The sequence below is a fragment of the Mobula birostris genome, chromosome 1 (assembly GCF_030028105.1).
Source record: "Mobula birostris isolate sMobBir1 chromosome 1, sMobBir1.hap1, whole genome shotgun sequence".
Classification (NCBI taxonomy): Eukaryota; Metazoa; Chordata; class Chondrichthyes; order Myliobatiformes; family Myliobatidae; genus Mobula; species Mobula birostris.
This window is the reverse complement of record NC_092370.1, coordinates 120,542,990-120,565,559: the sequence shown is the minus strand read 5'-3', so window position 1 is coordinate 120,565,559 and position 22,570 is coordinate 120,542,990. Positions and strand designations below refer to the sequence as shown.

The 22,570-nt window shown below is 41.9% G+C and overlaps 1 protein-coding gene across 1 annotated transcript in view; it reads right to left on the bottom strand.

The window, feature by feature from the left end:
* Window positions 1-22,570, bottom strand: part of znf407 (zinc finger protein 407) — a 507,704-nt gene that overhangs the window by 187,229 nt on the left and 297,905 nt on the right. The window contains exon 5 of the mRNA XM_072261462.1: window positions 8,300-8,466. Within this exon, the coding sequence (XP_072117563.1) occupies window positions 8,300-8,466 (167 nt within the window). The remainder of the gene's footprint in view (window positions 1-8,299; window positions 8,467-22,570) is intronic.

The following is a 22,570-nucleotide window of genomic DNA, read 5'->3' as shown; positions in this document are numbered from 1 at the left end:
AACGTTGCATTCGAAAAGCAGCCATGGAAGGAATACCCACATGTGAACCAAAAACTGAATTCAAGGGGTGATCATCTGTCAGTAGTGTAAATCATCGACCTTTTGCATTAAAATACACACATTTCAACCCATCTAACTGACTGCAATTTTGTCCTGTCCACTGACTATCCTTTCTCAGTCTCTCCATACACTGCATCTACCTTTACTGTAATTGTCCCATCCTCTGTGCTATCGCTCTGGTTCCCAGTCCCATGGCAACTAGTTTAAACCCTCCCTGACTGTAATGTTCATGGTACTGAGAAGCCACGTGGACACGATCAACACACACAAGAGACAGAGAGGTGAGGAATAAACACGCCATCTCACATTACGTTCAGTACATAACATACAGGGAAGTGTGACAGCAACCCATAACGGTAAAATATATACATAAATACATAACAAAGGGTACCTCAGTCTGACTTTAGGCTAATTCACCCTTTAATTTGACCTGGGTGACGACCATGTTGCTGCCTGCTACTCGAAGACATTGGAGTTAGCGCACAAAAGCAGCATGCAGTGTAACCGTGAGTGACTGTCTTGGATGTTTCTCTTGCAATCACAAGACCTTGTTGGACGTTGATAATGTAAGACACCACAGGCCTGTTTCTCCTGTTTGGTGGCGAGACAGGCGATGAGGCAGCAGGTAACCTCCGTTGTAGCAAAGACTAGGCCTCAAGCCATGGGCTTGTCTGCTGCTGCAGTCCATGTGAGATGATGCTGGAAGCAATGTAGCGTGGAGTCCCTGCTCGGTTGGGAGCTGGCCTCTCCTATCAGTGCTGCCCTCCCTGTTTGATCAGTGGAATGTTAGGCTGGATTGCTGGGAGCTGTACCATCAATTTGCATGTCGCTCAGGGACTTGGACTATACTTGTGGTTTCTTGCCGAACAATATGTTTTTTCTCTCTCTCTTGTTATTTTGAATGTATGTTGTGCACCATGGCCCCAGAGGAATGCTGTCTCATTCAAATATATCCATGTACAGTTTATTAAGCTTGATTTGATTTGATTGACCAGAGTAGGTAAGAAATATGATTTGCAAATTTTAGCTGTTACAATCTGAAATTATATGCTGAAGTTTCTCCTTCCAGGTTTCCAAGCTGCTACAATGCAGAAACTGCCCTAACCATAGTTCTATGAGACTATTGTGCATTATCCTTCCTAGAACCTTGTGCAGATTTTTCTACGGTCACCCATTTACTTCCAATATCTCTCTTCAGAATGTCTACTATGCAATTCCCTCCAAAGATACTGTTCAACCTGAGCTCCTCCAGCATCTTTCTTGTTGCTTCAGAATCCAGCCAGTGGACTATTCTCCACAAGTTGCAATCTTCCACTTATGAGAGCTACAACTCGATACTACTAAATGCTGGTCCCTCCTGATGCACCTGTAGTTCTCGCTTTTATCTTTATCTCATCTACATCCAGGTTGTACAGTGCCCAGTAAGCTGCCTCCCCGTGACTCCAAATGCCACAGTGCTGTCTGTGTGGAAGGTGCACTTTTTCCATGAGACCCCAGAATGTTCTGGTTTTCTTCAACAACCCATAGATATCTACAAAGGTTGCTAGGCTAATTGGCCACTGTAAATTGTACCTAGTGTGTAGATGAGTTGTAGAATGTGAGGTGAGATGATGGGTGGAGGATAAGAATGGGATAATGTAAATGGTTGTTTTATGGTTAGTAAGGAATCAGTGAGCTGAAGGACCTGTTTCTATGCCATATGGCTCTATGACCTGACCACACCGAGGGAATACTGCACAGTCAGTACTATTCAGATAAGACCAATCTACCTTTTCAAAGCCTCTTATAATTTTGAACACATAATTACATTGCCCCTCAACCTCAGCTATAAACTGTTGATTTCTCCTTCAGCAACCCTTCATACAGCCCACAGTGTTAGTGAGAAATCACAGATAATGCAATCACCTCAGGGGTTGATCATTGATTCCCAGCTTCCAGAGCAAAGACCCTATATTAGTCTCTTAACCCTGGCCTTACTCCAGTTGATCTTCTCCGCACATTTTGAGAGACTTTGAGGTATTTGCTAAGGTATAGAAACTGAACTGAACACAAATCTTTGACTCACCTGAATGTACAGTGGATTCTGGACACATCAGGAACAGTATATTTTGGCCCACTAAAGCAGCTGCCCCAATTAGCCTAAGTTTCATGGAAATAGCTAAAAAGGTATATAAAAAAAGACAAACTTGCGTATTTAAATTAAATACAGAGCATATTAGAATACTACCAATACTATAAAGGAACGGTACGTCACATCCGGTTTCTCCGGTTAGCGGACCATTTCCCTCCACGCCTTTCTGACCTAGTGGGGAACCGCGTACGAGGCAAGTTACAGCAGTGGTTTGCCATTGCCTTCTGCCGGGTGAGTTTCCAAAGGGATCACCAGCTCATAACCCAGCACGGATGGAAAGCGTGCAGGGGAGCCAGCTGGATTCGAACTCGGGACCCTTCGTCCCGAAGTCTGATGCTGATGCCACTATGCCATCAGCTGGGTCCACCAATACTATAAAACCGTGTATTAGTTCCTAATTGTTATTGACGGAAGAATTCACCTGGGTGCATTGCTGTGTTCTTTTGATTGAATGTAAATGAACAAAACAGCCCGGACACCTAGTGCAAATAATGGACTGCCTTCATACAATGCTTTCGACAACTGCATTCTCCAATTTTCATTGTAATATTCAAGATGATTGTTCATACCTTCAAATACTTCATCGTTCCTAACTTGCTGAAGTAGTGAAAGTTTAATTTTCACTCTCATCCGTTTCTCACTTCTCCAAGTGTGAATGCTTAAAACTGCAGTGACCAAAAAGATTCTAAATTGCCTTACTGCTTATTTCTCTCCAACTATCAATGACAAAAATTACTGCTTTTAAACACAAACACACACAACTAACGCTATTTAAAAACTGTTCACTCTAAGCATGTTGTAGTGCCTAATTGTCACACAAATGCATATGACTGACGCTAGTAGGAAACTGTTTAGCAACAGTATCCTGGCCCAATTAAGTGTCATAGTGTCCCAAATAAATGAAGGGAATCCCAGCAACTTTCTCATTTAGTTTTTGCTCTTTGAACTGACCCAAATAAATGGCTGCCCTGATTAACCAATGGCCCAATTAACCAAGATCTGTTGAATTCTATTTCCTAAGTAACTCACACAAAATGCTGGAGGAACTCAGCAGTCAGGCAGCATCTATGGAGGGAAATAAACAGTTGACATTTCAGGCTGAGACCCTTCATCAGTCCTAACAAAGGAGACCAGATGAGGCCCTCAGCTCAAAACATTGACTATTTATTTTCCTCCATAGATGCTGCCTGACCACTAAATTACTGCAGCAATTGTGTGTGTTACTCAAGATTTCCAGCATCTTAAGGTGTCCTATTTCCTGTTAGTTTAAATGCAAGGGTACACCTGGTATTCATTTGTACCCTTAATGAACAAAACAAATTATTGCTTACAAAAAATCTGATTGTTTAATTGTTTGGCATTGCAACGGCTCAAACTGCAAACTTCTGATGTAAAATAACCTGTGGGCTCCAGTCAGTTGAAACACCATTTCATGCTTACCTCACCACTGATCATGTCATGTGATCACATCACATGAGGCAGCTGTTTATTGATTGCGACTCAGCGTTGAACATCATCATCTCCTCATTACTACTCAACAAGCTTAGCCTTTGTACTTTCCTCTGCAAATGGATCTTTGACTTCCTCCTTGGGAGACTAGAATCAGTGTGGATCAGAGGTAACATCTCCATGATGATGATCCACACTGGCACACCTCATGGGTGTGTGCTTAGACCACTGCTCTACTCTCCTTACACTCATGACCGTGTGGCTAGGCACAGCTCAAGCGCCATCTATAAATCTGCTGATGACTCATCTGTCATTGGCAGAATCTCAAATGGTGATGAGGAAGTGTACCAGAATGAGATCGACTGGCTGTTGAGTGCTGTCGTAACAACCACCTTGCACTCAGTGTCAGTAAGACCAAGGAATTGATTGAGGATTTCAGGAAAGGGAGGGCGAGGGAGCACACATCAGTCCTCACTGAATGATCAGCAGTGAAAGGATGAGCAATTTTAAACTCCTAGGTGTCGATATCTATGAAGATCATCCTGGACCCAACATATTGATGCAATTATGAAGAAGGCATGCTGGTGGCTATATTTCATGAGTTTGAGGAGATTTGGTATGTCAACAAAACTCCAGCACATTTTTACAAATGTACTGTGGAGAGCATTCTAACTAGTTGCATCACTCTCTGGTATAGAGGGGCCCACTGCACAGAATTTGAAAAAGCTGCAAAGTGTTGCAAACTCAGCCAGCTCTATTATTGGTACCAGCCTCCGTGGCATCCAGGGCATATTCAAAAGGTGATCCCTCAAAAAGGCAGTATCCGTCATTAAGGACCCCCACCTCCCAGGACATGCCCCTTTCTCATTTCTACTTTCATGGAGGAAGTACAGGAGCTTGAAGACATACACTCCACATTTCAGGAACAGCTCCTGCCCCTCCACCATCTGATTTCTGAATGCACAATGAACAAACCCATCAACACTATCTCAGTACTTTTCCATTCTCTTTAATTAATTTAATATTTTTAACATATTTCATATTGTAATTGTTTTTTTGTATTGTTCTGTATTGCTGCTGCAAAACTACAAATTTCATGACATATGTAAACCAGAGTTTTTGACTCTGTAAGAGTGAGATTGATCCCTTTAAAGATGTAGCACTGCCGATCAAATTCTGTGACATTATCATATATTTGGAATCACATGCCTCCTTTATATCCCTATGGTTGAAGAATTTTGAAATAAATTTAAAACCAGCATTAGAGTCAGAGAACTGTGTAACGAGCCCTTCGGCCCACCACCTCCATGCTGACCATTTTGCCTATCTATACCAATCTCATTTGCCCACATTAGATCCGCATCCTTCCATTCCTTGCCTATTCTAGTGATAAAACAAGCATTCTCGAAAACTTTTCCTTTCGATCTCTTTTCTCCAAATACAATCTTTCTTTCTCGTACTTCATATAATTCTCTGCACCCATCTTCTGTTTAAGTTCACCCTCTCTGAAACACATGCATTTTCCCTCCTTGCACCAATTCGCAGCCCTTCTATTTAATTTGTCTTGCAGTTTTCCTTTTGTGATGTCAATAACTTGCCAAAAAATTCAAACGGATAGCAACACAGGAGCAAATCATAGAGTCATAACATTATTCAGCACAGACACATGCCTTCAGCCCTTCTGGTCCATACTGACTAAGATGGCCCACCCAACCTCGTCCCATTTACTGGCAATTGGCTCACAGCCCCCTAAACTATTCAATTGTATTTTAAAAGCTGTTACTATACCTGTCTCAACCACTTCTTCTAGCAGCTAATTCTACACATATTCCACCCTTTGTGTATAAAAGTTGTTCCTGAAGATTCTAATATATCTTTTCTCTTTCACTTAAACTCATGCCCTCTCACTGTTGACTCCACAAACCTGGGAAAAAGACTGAGCGCATTCATCTTATCTATGTCCCCCAATGATTTTATACATCTCTATAAGATTACCTCTCAATCACCTGTGCTCCAAGTCTGACAAATGACAGGTGGATAACAATGCTATTGGGTGACCTGCCACAGGAAACTATGATCCAACAGCACTAAAGGGAAAATGAACTCATATTTATTTATTGCTGAAATCAATCTATCAGAGTTTGACTGGAGATTATCACTAGAAAAGCTGTACTTGCTTATTAAAGAGCCCAATGAATGAGTACAGCACTGCTCCATTTAAAACATATTAAAAACATTTTTAAGATATCTCAAATGTATTATTGTATCAATGAAGATGGAGGACTATTATTTCTGGGCCTCCAGCTTTTTATTTAAGAAAGGTTTCTCTGAGACTTCAGGAAGTGATTGTAAGTTCAGAGAACACTAATTGCACAGTTACATGAACCCATCAATAAATTACACTGGTGCGGACAAACTGGCGAAGCTATTCATTAAAACTGCTATCACCCTGGTAGCTCACTGTGCCTATATTTGATTATATGCACAGACATCCTGAACACATCTGTAAGAAAATCACTCTTTAGATATACAATGATGTCTAAAATTCATCCAGCATCATTCAGCCTGAAAAGTTTAACCAAAAACTTAATTGCCTTTAAGTATTAACATTTTGAAACTTAGACTTGATTGAGTCTGAATAAATTAGGGTCATTTGCAAGAAAAGAGCCAGCAAAAAACAACGGGGATTCAATTGAAGAACAAACACCACAAATTCTCATTCTAGGAGTCTGGGGTTTGGGGTACTGAGGCAGTGAGGGTCATTTTACTTCCACGTGGAACAATAGTGGATCCACTGCAAAACTGAATTATGGTCTATCTGACAGAAACTTCAATCAGGCAGCATATTCCACCAATTACCAGCTGAACAAGGTTAGAACTATTCCCACATTTTCTGAATCTAACTAAAGATTCTAAGTAATAATTTTTAACTTCAGCTCCACTGATCTTTGTATTTTCAATTCCTCATCTACTGACTGCTTCTGTGAAAAACTTGTGTCTCATTGAGGAAGGCGCTGGAAATGTGAGAGTGGTTCATAGTCTGTTCCAGGCTTTGCACGATGTTGGCTTCAGGGGTGTTGTAAAAGAAGTTGTACATATTGCAGATAACTCTCTGTGTAGCTGCTTATTTTAAAGTGAGGTAACCTGTGATATTGATACAAAGTAAAGTTAATCGACATCTAACAATTGTGATCCATTTATCTTACAGTATGGTATTCAAGGCAGCTTGGGTAATACCAGAACCTTTCAAGCTATGTTGCTAAAACTGCAATTATGCAGTTATTTTGTGATTTCTGGAAGGGTGAAATACCATTTTTCTCCCTATTGGTTCATCTTATCTACAACAGCCAACAATATGCTTTTCCATTGCCTATCTGTTGGCTCAGCTTATATATACAAACCAACATTGTGCCTTTTGTTGTCTGTTCATTATTTCAGCTTCTCTACAAGAACTGACACTGTGTCTTCTATTGACTGCCAGCTGGTAAATTATTTTCTTAAGCCACAAGTAAGGAAAGAAGTGTATTTAAGAACTCTACAAGTTGAAGACAAGTCTCCAAGTCAGGAACTGAATAACTAGGTGATGTTAGTGTTGCAGAAACGCCCTATTATGTAAAGAAGACAGATTTTACAAGGCCGTGGGGATTAGAGAGTCATTGGGACTCTTCATCTCATGTTCTCGATATTTAAAGTGTATTCATTTTTCCAATTTATACTTGCAGTTTGATGCCTTCTGCACATAGGTTGCTTGTTTGTCTATCCTGTTGGGTGTGTTCGTTCATTGATTCTTTTGTCTTTTCTTGAATTTATTGTGGATGCCCACAGAGAAAACAAATCTCAGGGTTGTATATGGTGACATCTTTGTACTTTGATAATAAATTTACTTTGATATTTGAATCATTCAGCACAACATCAATTACCCATCTGTAACTAAAAGTTTTGTTTTGCTAGGAAGTATCTAACAAGGTTTCTCTCCTGTTCTGGAGATCTTGCTGAAGAGAAATTTCTTGCCCGTTCCGTTCCCCATAGATTGGAGTTTATCAAAATTCTGCCTCCTGTGTTCTAAATATGCCAGAGTTTGCTGGCTTACACTGGGCCTCAGTCTGGTAATGCTTCAGTTTGAAAATTCTTAACTTTAATTCACACCTGGCTTTTGACCATGCTATTGAATAACCCCCACAAACCATTGATCTCCATGTTTTTCTCATAAAGTCCTTTCAATTTACCCCTAAATTCCAAGATCCTACCATTAATGAGTGTACTGGGCACTAAACTCTGGAATATCTTCTCCAAGTCCCTCAACTCCTCTCTACCCCTTCATTTCTAAAAACCTACCTGTATGATCAAGATTTTGATGTCCAAACACACAGCTCAGCATGAAACATTGTTGACAGAGCTCTTTGGGATAAAGATACCATATAAATGTTGGAGGTTTAGCCTTCAAAGGGTTAACTAATGGATTGAGAGAAATTAACACAGGAGAACCGAAATCTAAACTTCATCAGCACTTATTGGTTGGAGTAGAGTCTTTTATAATAGTGCAATTTCTCTGTGTGTGAATTATTTTGGATACATGAATTTCCGCCAAGTTTCCTTTAGCCAGGCGTACATTGCTAAGAGACTTAACGATCTCTTTATTCAGACGGTTAAATTGCAAACCTGTGTGGGTCCTGAAGTGATCTCTCATGGCCGATGCTGTGAGGAAAGAATAGTGGCAGGTCAGCCAAGGGCACTTGAAAGGCTTCTGGCCCATATGCAGCTTCTTGTGGTTGGTCAGGGCCCACTTCTCAATGAATGTTCGGTCACAAATCTCGCACACAAATTTCCTGTTGTGCAAAATTAAAAGAAGGAAGTTTAGATAGAAGGTGCAGGAAAGGGTACAAAAATTAAAACCACACATACAATCCTAAAACAGCATGTTAGAAACAAACTGAAGTATCTGCGTGGACTTTGTGCAGACAGAAATGCAGGCTTGTGCCTGTCACATCTATATAACTAGGCATTGATTTTCCTGTCGACACCAGGCACTTCAGCCATTTATCCTCTGCTCCACAGTTGGACCCAAAGGGTTTGAAAAATTCTGTTACAGTCCGGTTGCCCCTAAGGCAAATGTGAGAATGGATTTCACCTGTATGGTCCTCTCACTTATCCAGGGTGCGTGCTGTCAGAGTAAAGGCTAAACGGAAAATCATCCACGCAAGGTTACTCAACCAATCACACCAGCATGAACTTAACCATTGCCGCGGTGCGCACATTCCTGGATCAGCACACAGACTGAAATCACAGGCGTTGCTGCACCATATCACATTCCCATATTTTTATGCCCTGTGACTAGACAAATCTCATAAGGCTTGACTCCATGTGGTAAGAGGCATTGATTAACTTGGTTCCGTAGCCAGATAGGCTGCAAATGCCCCAAGAGATGTAGTGGACTGAAGCAGAAAAAGAAGTAACAACCGGTCTGCTACTGAATACGTTGTGTAAGGATTGAACCTGTGAAATCTTGCATCATTTATAACCAGTTTTTAAATGGTGTTTCCCGGTTGCTATTTGGAGATATCTACTCCACTTATGTTATTTTAATAAAAATGCACTGTACATATAACAGAAATACCCATTTTTTTAAGGAAAAGATATGACATTAAACATATCATAGGCTGAATGCAACCACCATATCCCTTCAGCGTTGACATTAAGACAAGATGAACTTACCATTCTGACTAAAGATAAATTTACTTAAACTGTTTTGCAAATCATTACTACCATTCACTAAAGTATCATATAAAGGTATCAATTTGGATAGCTTGAGCATGTCAAACTGAAGTACAAGCAGCATGGGCCTAGCATTTCTGGCACTGACATTGTCCACTGCTCACAGCTGGGTGTAGTTTATGTCTGGGCACTATGTTAAACATCCTTGTTGTTGGATGACGAGACTGGTCACAAGCTTTCATGTTACAACGGGTACAGAAGGAAATCATTCAACAGGAACATTGCAGGCAAGTTGGCATCAAACTTCTTGATTTGCTGAACAGTAGGCCCGCTTTGCTTGCCAATATCCAAGATGCAAGGTTTCCTAAACTTTTCCAAACATCCATGAAAGTGCATCTTAAAATAATCTGCTTACAAACTTCAAGATACTGCAGATCTAAACCCATCATTATCTAATTATACAAAATAACTGAAAATGTACAACAGATTGGCCATAGGAAAACAAAAGACTCCACAGACTTCTGAAGATTCTAGTCCAAAATGTTAACAAATCTCTTTTGTTGCTTATTAGAATGGTACACATTTCCAGCCTTTGCAGTTTTCTCCCTGGCAATAAGCAATAAAATCCTTAGTTCCTACAAAGTCTAACCTTAGCATTATCACTGCAACTAAAGTGTAGACAAGCATTTTGCCAAGTGCCAAAAATTTCAACCCAAAGACACAGGATTAGGCACAACATTAATTCATTACAAAACACCACCATACAGCCTTTCAACAGTCCCTTGGAAAAAGCACAAAGATACAACCTCAGATCTTTGCATCCTGTGGGAAGGTGCCTCAGCATATGACAATGTTGTAGAGATACTATCCACTTCTCACACAGGTAATAATATAAATTAGATTTTCTTTATGAAAGGTATTTCATTCCTGAGATGCTGAGCTCAGAAAATCACAAAAAACTAGCCCCTCCTTCATGGACTCTGTCAACACTTCCTGCTCCCTCAGAAAAGTAGCCAACATAATCAAAGACTCCTTCCCATACTGGATATTCCCTCTTCTCCTCCCTTCTATCAGGCAGAAGATACAAAAGCCTGAAAACACCGAGCTCAAGGTCAGCCTCTATACCGCTGCTGTACGACTACTGAATGGACTTCTTGTACATTAAGGTGGACTCTTGGCCTTCACAATTTACCTCATCATTGCCTAGCATCTTATTGTCTGCCTGTATTGTGCTTTCTTAGTAACTGTAACACTATGTTCTGCAGTTTGTTATTGCTGTTCCCTTGTACAACCATGATGTGAAATGATCTGTATGGATGGCATGAAAAAAACGTTTTTCTTCGTACCTCAGTACATATGACAATAATAAACCAATTACCAACTGAAAAAGTCCTTGTGCAACCCCTTAGTTAATCAAAATTAAATTCATGTGGGCCCTAAAGCAGTATGGAATTTTTAAAAGTGTGAACATTCCTGAAGATATTGCAGTAAAAAGGCAAATTAAAAAGACAAATAACTGTAGTTAAAAAGCACATTGAAGCAAAAACACATTTGTATTCAAAGGCTCAGAAAATACACAAAGGTTTGTGTGTTACTTATTTTATAGCCTTGTTTCTACAGCCTCTGTCAAGGTATCACAATTACAAAATTATAGTTTAATGTCTGGAAAATAGCAAAAATATTGTAGACTAAGCATTATGTCTCATTTCCAACTAAGCAACCAATTATATGTACATACACACACACACAGACACAATATCAATGGTTGATGTCAATAAGCAATAAAACTACCAACCAGTGATGTGACAGCCGATAGCCTATGGCTTGTTGAAAATGGGTGAAATCTTTCAGATCTTAAAACAAATTGAGTCAACGAGTAAAATAAAATAAATATTGATTACCGCTTTTAAGCTACAAGCTAAACCAGTGCTACCAAAAGTTACAACAGCAACACTTAAGAGTATAACACCTGGGTGGGGTTTTAAGCAATTTTACGTGCATCTGGTTGAAACCTCAGAAAAACTGATGTTTCTTGTTGCTCACTAATTTCATAAAGCTCCCTTATGTAATGCATCATTCTTTCCAGAGGTTGTATATTGTTGGAAACACTCAGAAAGTCAAGCAGTCACTGTGGGGAGAAATGTGTCTTCAATTTACAGCACACCTCCCCAGCTATGCCTTCTGCAAAAATTAATGGATAAAGCCCAGTCCATCATGGGCCCATCATTGAGCACATCTACATGAAACCCTGTTGCAGGAAAGCAGCGTCCATCTCAAGGACCCACCACCACCCAGGACATGCTCTCTTCTTGCTGCTACCATCGGGAAAAAGGTACAGAAGCCTCAGGGTTTCCACCACCTTGTTCAGGAACACACAGAAAATGCTGGAGGAACTCAGCAGATAAGGCAGTATCTTTGGAAGTGAATAGACAGTCAAGGCCCTTCTTCGGGGCTGAAAAGGAAGGGAGGAAATGCCTGAATAAAGAGGTGGGGGAGGAGAAGGAGGCTAGCTAGAAGGTAATAGGAGAAACCAGGTGGGTGGGTAAGGTCAAGGGCTGTAGAAAGAGGAATCTGATAGGAGAGGAGTATGGACCATAGGAGAAAGGAAAGGAGGAGTGGAAGCAGGGGAAAGAAATGGGCAAGTAAGAGGTGAAGGTCCCGAGAGAGGAACAGAAGAGGGAGGGAGATTTTTTTAACCAGAAGGAGAAATCAATAGTCATGCCATCAGGTAGGAGGGTACCCAGACAGAATATAAGGTGTTGCTCCTCCACCCTGAAGGTGGCTTCATCATGGCACAAGAAGAGGCCGTGAACCAACATGTCAGAATTATAGTTTTTGGCTACATGGAAGTTCCGCTTTTGGCGAATTGAGCGGAGGTGATTGACAAAGTGGTCCCCCAAGTTACGACAGGTCTCACCAGTGTAGAGGAGGCTGCATCAGATGCATCAGACACAATAAGTGACTCCAGCAGATTCGCAGGTGAAGCGTTGCCTCACCTGAAAGGACTGTTTGTGACCCTGAGTGGAGGTAAGGGAGGAGGTGAATAGGCAGATGTAGATCTTAGGTCGCTTGCAGGATTAAGTGGCAGGAAAGAGATTAGTGGGGACAGAAAATCGGACAAGGGAATCGCGGAGCAAGTGATCCCTATGGAAAGCTTGTGGTGGGGGGAGGAGGTAAAGATATGTTTAATGGCAGGATCCCTTTGGAGATGGCAGAAGTTGTGGAGAATGAGGTGTTGCTTGTGGAGGCTCATAGGGACAAGTAGAACTCTATCACAGTGGGAAGATGGGGTGAGCATGGATGTTTAGGAAATGGAGGAGATGTAGGTGAGGGCAGTATCAATAGTGGAGGAAGGGAAACCCCATTCTTTGGAGAAGTACATCAATGATGTCCTGAAACGAAAAGCCATATCCTGGGAACAGATGCGGTGGAGGCGAAGGAACTGAAGAAAGGGAATAGCATCTTACAGTAGATTGGGTGGGAAGAGGTTCAGAAATAGTTATTCCCTCTTAACCATAAGATCTTGAACCAAAGGGGATAATTTCACTTGCCCCATCATTGGAATATTCCCACAATCTATGGACTCACTTTCAAGGAATCTTCATTTTGTGTTCTCGATATTTATTGCTTATCTATTTATTATTATTATTTTGTTTTTCTGTACAATTTATTGACTTTTGCACAATGGTTGAACACCCAAGTTGGTGTGGTCTTTTACTGATTCTACTTTGATTATTATTCTATGGATTTAACGAGTATGCCCACAAAAAGTGAATCTCAAAGTTGCATGTAGTGTCGTATTTGTACTTTGATAATAACATTACTTTGAACTTCGAGATTTACTTTGAGCTTTGCAACTCACTAGTCTTTCAACTGGCACTCACATCATTCAAAATCTCCTGACATCTAAGCTGTTACAAACTTTCACATGTTCTCTCTGATCCTCCTCTACCTTCTTCTTTGAAACCCAGTGCTCATTTTATTTCTGTCTTCACTTCACTTTGATGAAAGATCATTGACCTGAATCTTTAACACTGTTTCTCCTTCCACAAATGCTACCTGACCTGCTGAGTGTTTCCAGCATGTTTTGCTTTTCAGATTTCTAGCATCTGTGGTATTTTGCTTTTAAACTTCTTCTGACTTGATGCCATTTAAGGCTCTTGTTTAGTGCATCATTCTATTACTGCAGAGATGCAAAGGAATGAATGGATTTTGAACAGGATGCTGCATGCATTTGAGAGCACTGCCAAAGGAAGTCATTGATGGGCCAGCAGTTTCTAAACGAAAGTTGGTAAAGATTTTTCTTTCCTTTTATAATAGGATGCTTAATACATCCACTGTGTCCAGGAAGCATAGTCCAAATTGTGCTACAGTAAACATTAGTCAAATTTTCCATTCCCACCATAACAAGTAAACATATTTCAAATAATTAAGATTTATCGTAAATGGTACTTTCACAAAGTAACAGGCATGCAGGCAAGAAAACGATCTCCATTGCTGCTTTGCTTTTGTTTCCAATTAACTTCAGAAGATGTGTTAAACTAAGTTATCAACAGGGAAGAAAAACTCTTAAGCAGAACCTTTCATGCTTCATGAAACCACAAAACACTTTAAGTGACTTTGGAGGCAGCAAGAAGTGAGGAAGGGGGAGGGGGGCATAGGGCATGAAAGGGAGAGGGGGACGGGGTAGGGGGAGGTGGGAGGGGTGGAGGGGAAGGGGAGCTGAGGGGTTGGGGAGGGGCAGGGTGGAAGGAGGGTTGGGGTTGTAGGGGGGGAGAGGGAGTGGGGCAGAGAGTGAGGGGGAATGAGGGGAGAGGGGTGTAGAGGCAGAAGAGGGGATAAAGGGGAAGGAGGGTGAGGGGGAGGAGGGTGGGAGGGTGAGAGGGGAGGAGGGTGGGAGGGAGGGAGAGGGAGAATGAAAGTGAGTGTGAGAGAGAGATTCTAAGTTCAATCTTCCATCTACGTTTTGTTGACAATAAAGGGTAACTGCTTAAAATCAAGAAACACACACCAAGAAGCAGAACTAAAGTTCAAAAAGTTCAAAGCAAATTTATTATCAAAGTATACATGTAGGATATACAATCACGAGATTCATTCATTTCTTGCTAGAGAGAGCAGAATACAGAGAATGTGTGTACATTTCTCCATTTATGTAATTTCAACCAAACTTTACAAACTAATAAGCTCTCTACTTATTTTTGTAGACAAGTGGCAAAGGCTGATAACTTCCAATTCTGAGTCTAACACACCCTACACCTATCATGATGGAAATAACAGCGAGGATTTCCCTTCCTCCTTTTGGTTTGAAATATATTAAAAATTATCTGCTCATTGACAAATTTCCATTTGCGAAAAAGATTGCTGTATACCAACTAGCACCTCTCTTAGTACGTTACAGAAGTGACTGCTCTTTAAGAGGTCCGGAAGGCATAATCACAGCACTCAGGACTTAATACTGCTGAATAATGTCAGACAACCAGCCTTCCCCAGGCATATCAAGGTGGCCATTTCTCGGGAAAAGTCAATCACCTGCTGCTTGATGACCTACTGAATGTTTCTAACATCCTCTATTTAAAGTTCAGATTTCTATCAACTGCAGCTTTTTGGCTTTTCCAAAAGTACCTTACTCAGTATAAAATGTGTTGGGAAGACCCAAACTCACGTAATGCACTATAGTAATGCAATTTTTTTTTTTTCTTTTGATATGACTGTGCAGGGAATGCTGGCTCAATTTCAACACTTAAGAGAAGTTTGGATAAGTACGTGAATGGGAGGGACACAGAGGATCATGGGCCAAGTGCATGTCGATGGGACTAGGCAGAATAACTGTTCGGCATGAACTAGACGGGCTGAAGGGCCTGATTCTGTACTGTGTGTTTCATGACCCTATGACAAAAATGGTATAATCAGCAAGCAAAAGGCCAGTGACACTTTATGCACAATGTTTTTTCATTATTCATAAAGTGACACTGGGCATTTGCTTGCTGATTGTGAACTAATTCCACTCAGTAGTTTAACAGAAGTTATGCAAAAGACATTGCAGTCATTTGAAGATTCTGGAGCATTCTCTCTTCTGAGACTATTATCTGCATGGCTCCATTATAAATTAACACAAAATTAGCAGAACTAAAACAAACCATAAAATGATCAGCTCAGCAGCACAACAGTCATATGCCAACATTTTCATTTATATTTTTCTCTTTGCCTTAGAGTGAGTATATTCATAGACTACAGTGACATCCTTCTGCATTCTGTCAACGGTTTATTCTACTAAGTGATGTTATCGGTCTAACTAAAGAAAATAGCAAAATTATTACAGTGACTGTTGGAAACTAAACATCTGGACATTTTGGGGACAGATTTACACGCTGTCTGTCAGATAAAACACTGCCTGCTGTTTATGAAACAAGGATATGCCTGGCAGCTTTTCCCAGCTCTGCTATCAGACTTCTTCAGTAACCATTATTCCACCCTTACTGAAGAATGACATCCTGTCTTGGCTTATGGAGTTATTTCCATCAGTGGCAGTACCTCAGTCAGCCTCTGATTGTAATCATTTTTCTGGGTAAAAATGTAAGTCGATTTACATTTCATAGTCCATCGGATCTTGGGGAAATATTGTGCTCAACCAACATATGTGAACTGATTATTGTATCAAAGTGCAACAACAACAATTTCTATTTATTTAGCACCTTTAATGCTGCAAAACATTTCACAGAAACCTCATCAAGCATAATTCAGGGCAGATGACCAAAACCTTGGAAAAAGTGGTGGGTTTTAAGCAGCATCTCAAAAGAGGAGAGGCAAAAGATCTAAAGACCGCCGGGTGCCATTTTAAAGAACCTCTTTAAAGTGGGGTGGTAGAATAGAGGTTTAGGGGGAATTCCAAAGGGGCCCTTGGCAGCTGAAGGTATGAGTGACAGTAACAGAGCTGTTAAATTTCTGGAAGAGAAGATTTTGATAAGTTGTAGAGGTTATATGCAAAAACGTGCAAGGAATTTGATGAGAATTTTTAAATCAACATAAATGATTCAAAGATTACTCATTGATTTGCTTGTGCATTGGAAGATCTATTATGCATTCTTCAGTTCACTTTACCAATGTCTCACTCAAAAGGGTTAAGAATGGCATCTTAGAATATCAGTGTGGTTCATTCCTGCTGAATTTGGCTTGGAGGATGTTTACTGCAACTCTACAGTTGCATGGAGCACAGAGCAAAAGTAGAAGCTTAAAGCAAAACACAGTGAAACACCGCGAAACATTACAAGCAATCCTGTATGTAGTGTGATTTTACTCTTGAACTGCAAAAAAGGAAAGAAATAATCCATAGGAGCAGAATTCAGCCATTCAGCCCATCAAGTCTGTTCTGCCATTTGATCACAGCCGAATTATTTTCCCTCACAACCTCATTCTCCTGCCTTCCCCATTACCTATAATTGGAATAGATTAGATTCAACTTATTGTCATTGTGCCGAGTACAGATACAAAGACAATGAAATGCAGTTAGCATCTGACCAGAAATGCAAAGAATAGTGTTATTTACAAAAATAACTGCAAATAAAAAGTAAGTGCTACAGCACACAAATATAAAAATACTGAGACAGTATAATATGGGTGTAATACTGATTAGCACTGTGATGTGAGGTTCAGCAAGGTCACAGCCTCCGGGAAGAAGCTCTTCCTGTGCCTGCTGGTGCGGGAGCGGAGGCTCCTGTAGCACCTACCGGATGGGAGGAGAGTAAAAAGTCCATGGTTAGGGTTTGATGCATCCCTGGTAATACTTTTCGCCCTGCCCGGGCAGCGTTTATGGTAGATGTTCTCAATGGTGGGCAATTGGGTGCCGATAATCCACTGGGCAGTTTTCACCATACGCTGGAGTGCTTTGCAGTCCGATACGGGACAATTGCCATACCACACTGAGATGCAGTTGGTGAGTATGCTCTCAATGGTACAGCGCTAAACGTCCATCAGTATCCTGGGACAGAGGTGAGCTTTCTTGATGCTCTGCAGGAAATAAAGGCGCTATTGCGCCTTTTTGATCAGGATGGAGAAGTTCAGGGACCAGGTGAGATCCTCGGAAATGTGGACACCAAGGAATTTGAAGCTTGATACATGCTCCACTACAGCTCCATTGATGTAGATGGGGACGTGAGTGTGGCTCCTAGCATGCCTGAAGTCCACAATGATCTCCTTGGTCTTCTAGGTGATAAGGGCCAGGTTGTTGTCGGCACACCACGCGGTCTGGTGCTGGACCTCGTCCCTGTAGGCCGTCTCATCATCCCTTCTGATCAGGCCAACCACCGTGGTGTCGTCTGCGAACTTGATTATGGAGTTCGAACCATGTACAGGAACGCAGTCATAGGTGAAAAGGGAGTACAGAAGAGGGCTCAGCACATAGCCTTGAGGCACGCCGGTGTTCAGGGTGAGAGTGGAGAACGAGAGGTCGTCTAACTTAACTGATTAGGGTCTATTAGTCAGAAAGTCCAAGGTTCAATTGTAGAGGGATGAGCTGATACCAAGCTGGCAAAGTTTGGCAATCAGCTTGGAGCGGATCACAGTATTGAATGCCAAACTAAAATCAATGAACAGCATTCTGACGTAAGAGTTGGGGAGTTGGTGCTTATTAATCAAGAATCTATCAACCTCTGTTTTAAACATATTTAATGACTTGACCTCCACAGCAGTCTGTGGCACTGAATACCACAGATTCACCACTCTCTGGCTAAAGAAATTCCTCCTCATTTTTGCTCTAAAGGGTCATCCTTCTTATTCTTAGACTGTGCCCTCTGGACCTGGACTCTCTCACTACTCAGAATAAATTCTCTCCACATCCTTCTATCTAGGCCTTTCTAAATTTCAAAAGGAAATATAAGCAAGTACATGTCCAGAACTATCAAACGCTCCTCATATATTAACCTTTCATTCCTGTTATCATTCCCCTACTCTCCTCCGGAGCCTCTCCAATACCAGCACATCCTATCCTTGATATGAGACCCAAAAACCGTTCACAATACTCCAAATATGGGCAACACACATAAAAGTTGCTGGTGAACGCAGCAGGCCAGGCAGCATCTCTAGGAAGAGGTGCAGTCGACACTTCAGGCCGAGACCCTTCATCTGGACTAACTGAAGGAAGAGTGAGTAAGGGATTTGAAAGTTGGAGGGGGAGGGGGAGATCCAAAATGATAGGAGAAGACAGGAGGGGGAGGGATGGAGCCAAGAGCTGGACAGGTGATAGACAAAGGGATACGAGAGGATCATGGGACAGGAGGTCCGGGAAGAAAGACGGGGGGGGGGACCCAGAGGATGGGCAAGGGGTATATTCAGAGGGACAGAGGGAGAAAAAGGAGAGTGAGAGAAAGAATGTGTGTATAAAAATAAGTAACAGATGGGGTACGAGGGGGAGGTGGGGCATTAGCGGAAGTTAGAGAAGTCGATGTTCATGCCATCAGGTTGGAGGCTACCCAGACAGAATATAAGGTGTTGTTCCTCCAACCTGAATGTGGCTTCATCTTTACAGTAGAGGAGGCGGTGGATAGACATGTCAGAATGGGAATGGGATGTGGAATTAAAATGTGTGGCCACTGGGAGATCCTGCTTTCTCCGGCGGACAGAGCGTAGATGTTCAGCAAAGCGGTCTCCCAGTCTGCCTCGGGTCTCGCCAATATATAAAAGGCCACATCGGGAATCCACAGCTATCTGGACTATTCCTCTCCACTTCTCACCTTGTCTCTTGCAAAAATGCCACCTCCTTCTCACAATTCCTCCATCTCTGCCGCATCTGCTCTCAGGATGAGGCTTTTCATTCCAGGACGAGGGAGATGTCCTCCTTTTTTAAAGAAAGGGGCTTCCCTTCCTCCACCATCAACTCTGCTCTCAAACGCATCTCCCCCATTTCACACACATCTGCTCTCACTCCATCCTCTTGCCACCCCACTAGGAATAGGGTTCCCCTTGTCCTCACCTACCACCCCACCAGCCTCCGGGTCCAACATATAATTCTCTGTAATTTCCGCCATCTCCAATGGGATCCCACCACTAAGCACATCTTTCCCTCCCCCCCCCCCGCTTTCCGCAGGGATCACTCCCTACGCAGCTCCCTTGTCCATTCGTCCCCCCGATCCCTCCCCACTGATCTCCCTCCTGGCACTTATCCTTGTAAGCGGAACAAGTGCTACACATGCCCTTACACTTCCTCCCTTACCACCATTCAGGGCCCCAAACAGTCCTTCCAGGTGAGGCGACACTTCACCTGTGAGTCGGCTGGGGTGATATACTGCGTCCAGTGCTCCCGATGTGGCCTTCTATATATTGGCGAGACCCAACGCAGACCGGGAGATCGTTTCACTGAACACCTACGCTCTGTTCACCAGAGAAAGCAGGATCTCCCAGTGGCCACACATTTTAATTCCACGTCCCATCCCCATTCTGATATGTCTATCCACGACCTCCTCTACTGTAAAGATGAAGCCACTCTCAAGTTGGAGGAACAACACCTTATATTCTGTCTGGGTAGCCTCCAACCTGATGGCATGAACATTGACTTCTCAAACTTCCGCTAATGCCCCACCTCCCCCCATACCCCATCTGTTATTTATTTATATACACACAGTCTTTGTTTCTCTCTCTCTCTCTCCTTTTTCTCCCTCTGTCCCTCTGACTATACCCCTTGCCCATCCTCTGGGTTTTCCCCCCCTCCCCTTTTTCTTTCTCCCTGGGCCTCCTGTCCTATGATCCTCTCGTATCCCTTTTGCCTATCACCTGTCCAGCTCTTGGCTCCATCCCTCCCCCTCCTGTCTTCTCCTATCATTTTGGATCTCCCCCTCCCCCTCCCACTTTCAAATCTCTTACTAACTCTTCCTTCAGTTAGTCCTGACGAAGGGTCTCGGCCTGAAACGTCAACTGTACCTCTTCCTAGAGATGCAGCCTGGCCTGCTGCGTTCACCAGCAACTTTGATCTGTGTTGCTTGAATTTCCAGCATCTGCAGATTTCCTCGTGATAGCAGGCTCTGCAGCTGCTCTACCACCATCTTACACAAAGATAGGAAAACTGCATTCCTAACAGCACAAACAGCACTTCAGAGTAAGTTTTGCCTGTGACAGGACTGGTGACAAAATGAGCACTGATTTCTTCAGAACATCCAGTAATACAATCTTCCTGCAACACCAAGTTTCCTGGCTCTTTTCACCCAGTTTCTTCTGTTCGTAAGATAATGTGAATTTTGGGGAAGAATGTAGCATGACTGAAGTTAGTTTGATCCCACCCAATGACAACCTACTAACCAAGCATCAATGATAAATCAGCCTTAAAAACAGAAACCAGCACATGCCAACTACGCAACTAAGGTTTAAAGAGGCATCAATATTTCCCAGGCCTGGAATATCACCTCAAGGTTGGACACATCAGAGATTAGACTAGCTGAAAACTAACAAAGCTCATCAGAGACACAAATTGGTTAATCAGCATCTGGACTTGATTCTGCAATCAACGTGCCATGAAATGAATGCACTAACCTCTATGCCACAAGCTAATTTATGTTGAAGATGCATTTTTATATAAAAAATTGTCGCACAAGCTCCATTTGTGACATTTATTTTACTGCCATGTTTTTAAAAAGGAACAATACCCAGTAAATGGAGGACAATCTATTTTAGAATCAGTATAAGCCCTTCAGTTAAAATTAATTAAAAAAAAATCTATGATTAACTCTTGTATTATACTGTATGAGTTCAACCTCAAAACTGTGTGCTGGAACAATCAAAATGAAAAATGTTTCTTTAGGTCTGCTGTGACATTTGTTACTGAAATATTCACATTGTTGCCTTCATTTATTTTAACTGACAGCATTTTATTTACTCAAAGCAACTATGGGTGGTGTACTATAATTGGATATTGATATCTCATATTGATACAGGCCACCAATAAATTGCATGGCAACAACTTCAAATATCAGTTGCCATCTACAATGCTAAAAAATGAAATAGTATAAGTGCTTGATATCAGAAGCACATAGTGTGACCAAGAAACAGTTCCTCTAAATTTTACATTGAGAACCACAGAACTATCACACAATTTTCTAAGTTAATATGTAATATCACTTTTTACACAGTTTTTTTTTATCTACGCCAGACTTTTTATTAATGAAAATTTTAAAAAGCATAAATGCTTCAAGCAAGCTCTGAATGCTGCAATAATTGCATGCAAACAACATATCGGAAAGATCTTAGAGAATCATTCTAACCAGGTACTTAGGAGTTTAATAATTAGATTTTGCTTGGTAGTTGCTGGCAGTTCTATTGGGAATTCCCCTCATTCAACCCCGAAAATACCAGCAAGTTCAGACCTTGGGCAAGTCGTTACCAAATCCTGGGAGTCGCAAATTTGCGAATAAATGCCATATAGCCAGCAAATCTGCCTATTGGCAATGCTCTTGAACTCTGCTTACCTAGTTACCGCCCATTATGGCACTGGCACTTAGGGCAGCAATGAAGGTTCTCTATCTCTGTCTGTCCTTGTCAGAGCTTCCCTTTGGTTTGCACTACTGTTAGCCTTGTAAATTCCAGGTGGAGGTGGAGGCTCAGGAATACCGTCACACACAGATGTAGAAGGATTCTTCGTTGCTGTTTCCATAACAGTTTTGTTTGACCAGCCAGAGTTGAAGCCCTGAGCTGAACCCCTGAACCAGGAGGACCATTGGACCACTCTTAGTCTGGCCTCTATTCTTTAACCTGCATGGTGACCCTACAAAGAGCCAAAGCATAAGGCTCTGACTCCAACCAGCATAGCCCTCCGGGTCATTGAAGTTGTGCTCCTCTTGAAGGTCTTGAACTCTGCATAGGGTGCAAATTTCTGAGGCTCCCCAGCACTTATATTGGGGAATCTCTACAAGCATCTACATGAGGTGAAGCTGCTGCTTATTGATTACAGATCAGAATTCAACACCATCATCTTCACAGTACAACCTTCAAAACCTGGCCCTCTATACCTCTCTTTGCAACTGGATCCTTGAGTTCCTTATCAGGAGACCAGAGTCAGAATGATTTAAAATAACATCTCTTCCTCGCTGACAATCAACACAGTGCGCCTCAAGGATACATGCTTCGTCCACTGCTACACTCTCTCTACACCCATGACTGTGGCTAGGCACAGCTCAAAGGTCATCAATAAATTTCCAAATGACAGAACTGGTGTAGACAGAATCTCATATGGTGATGAAG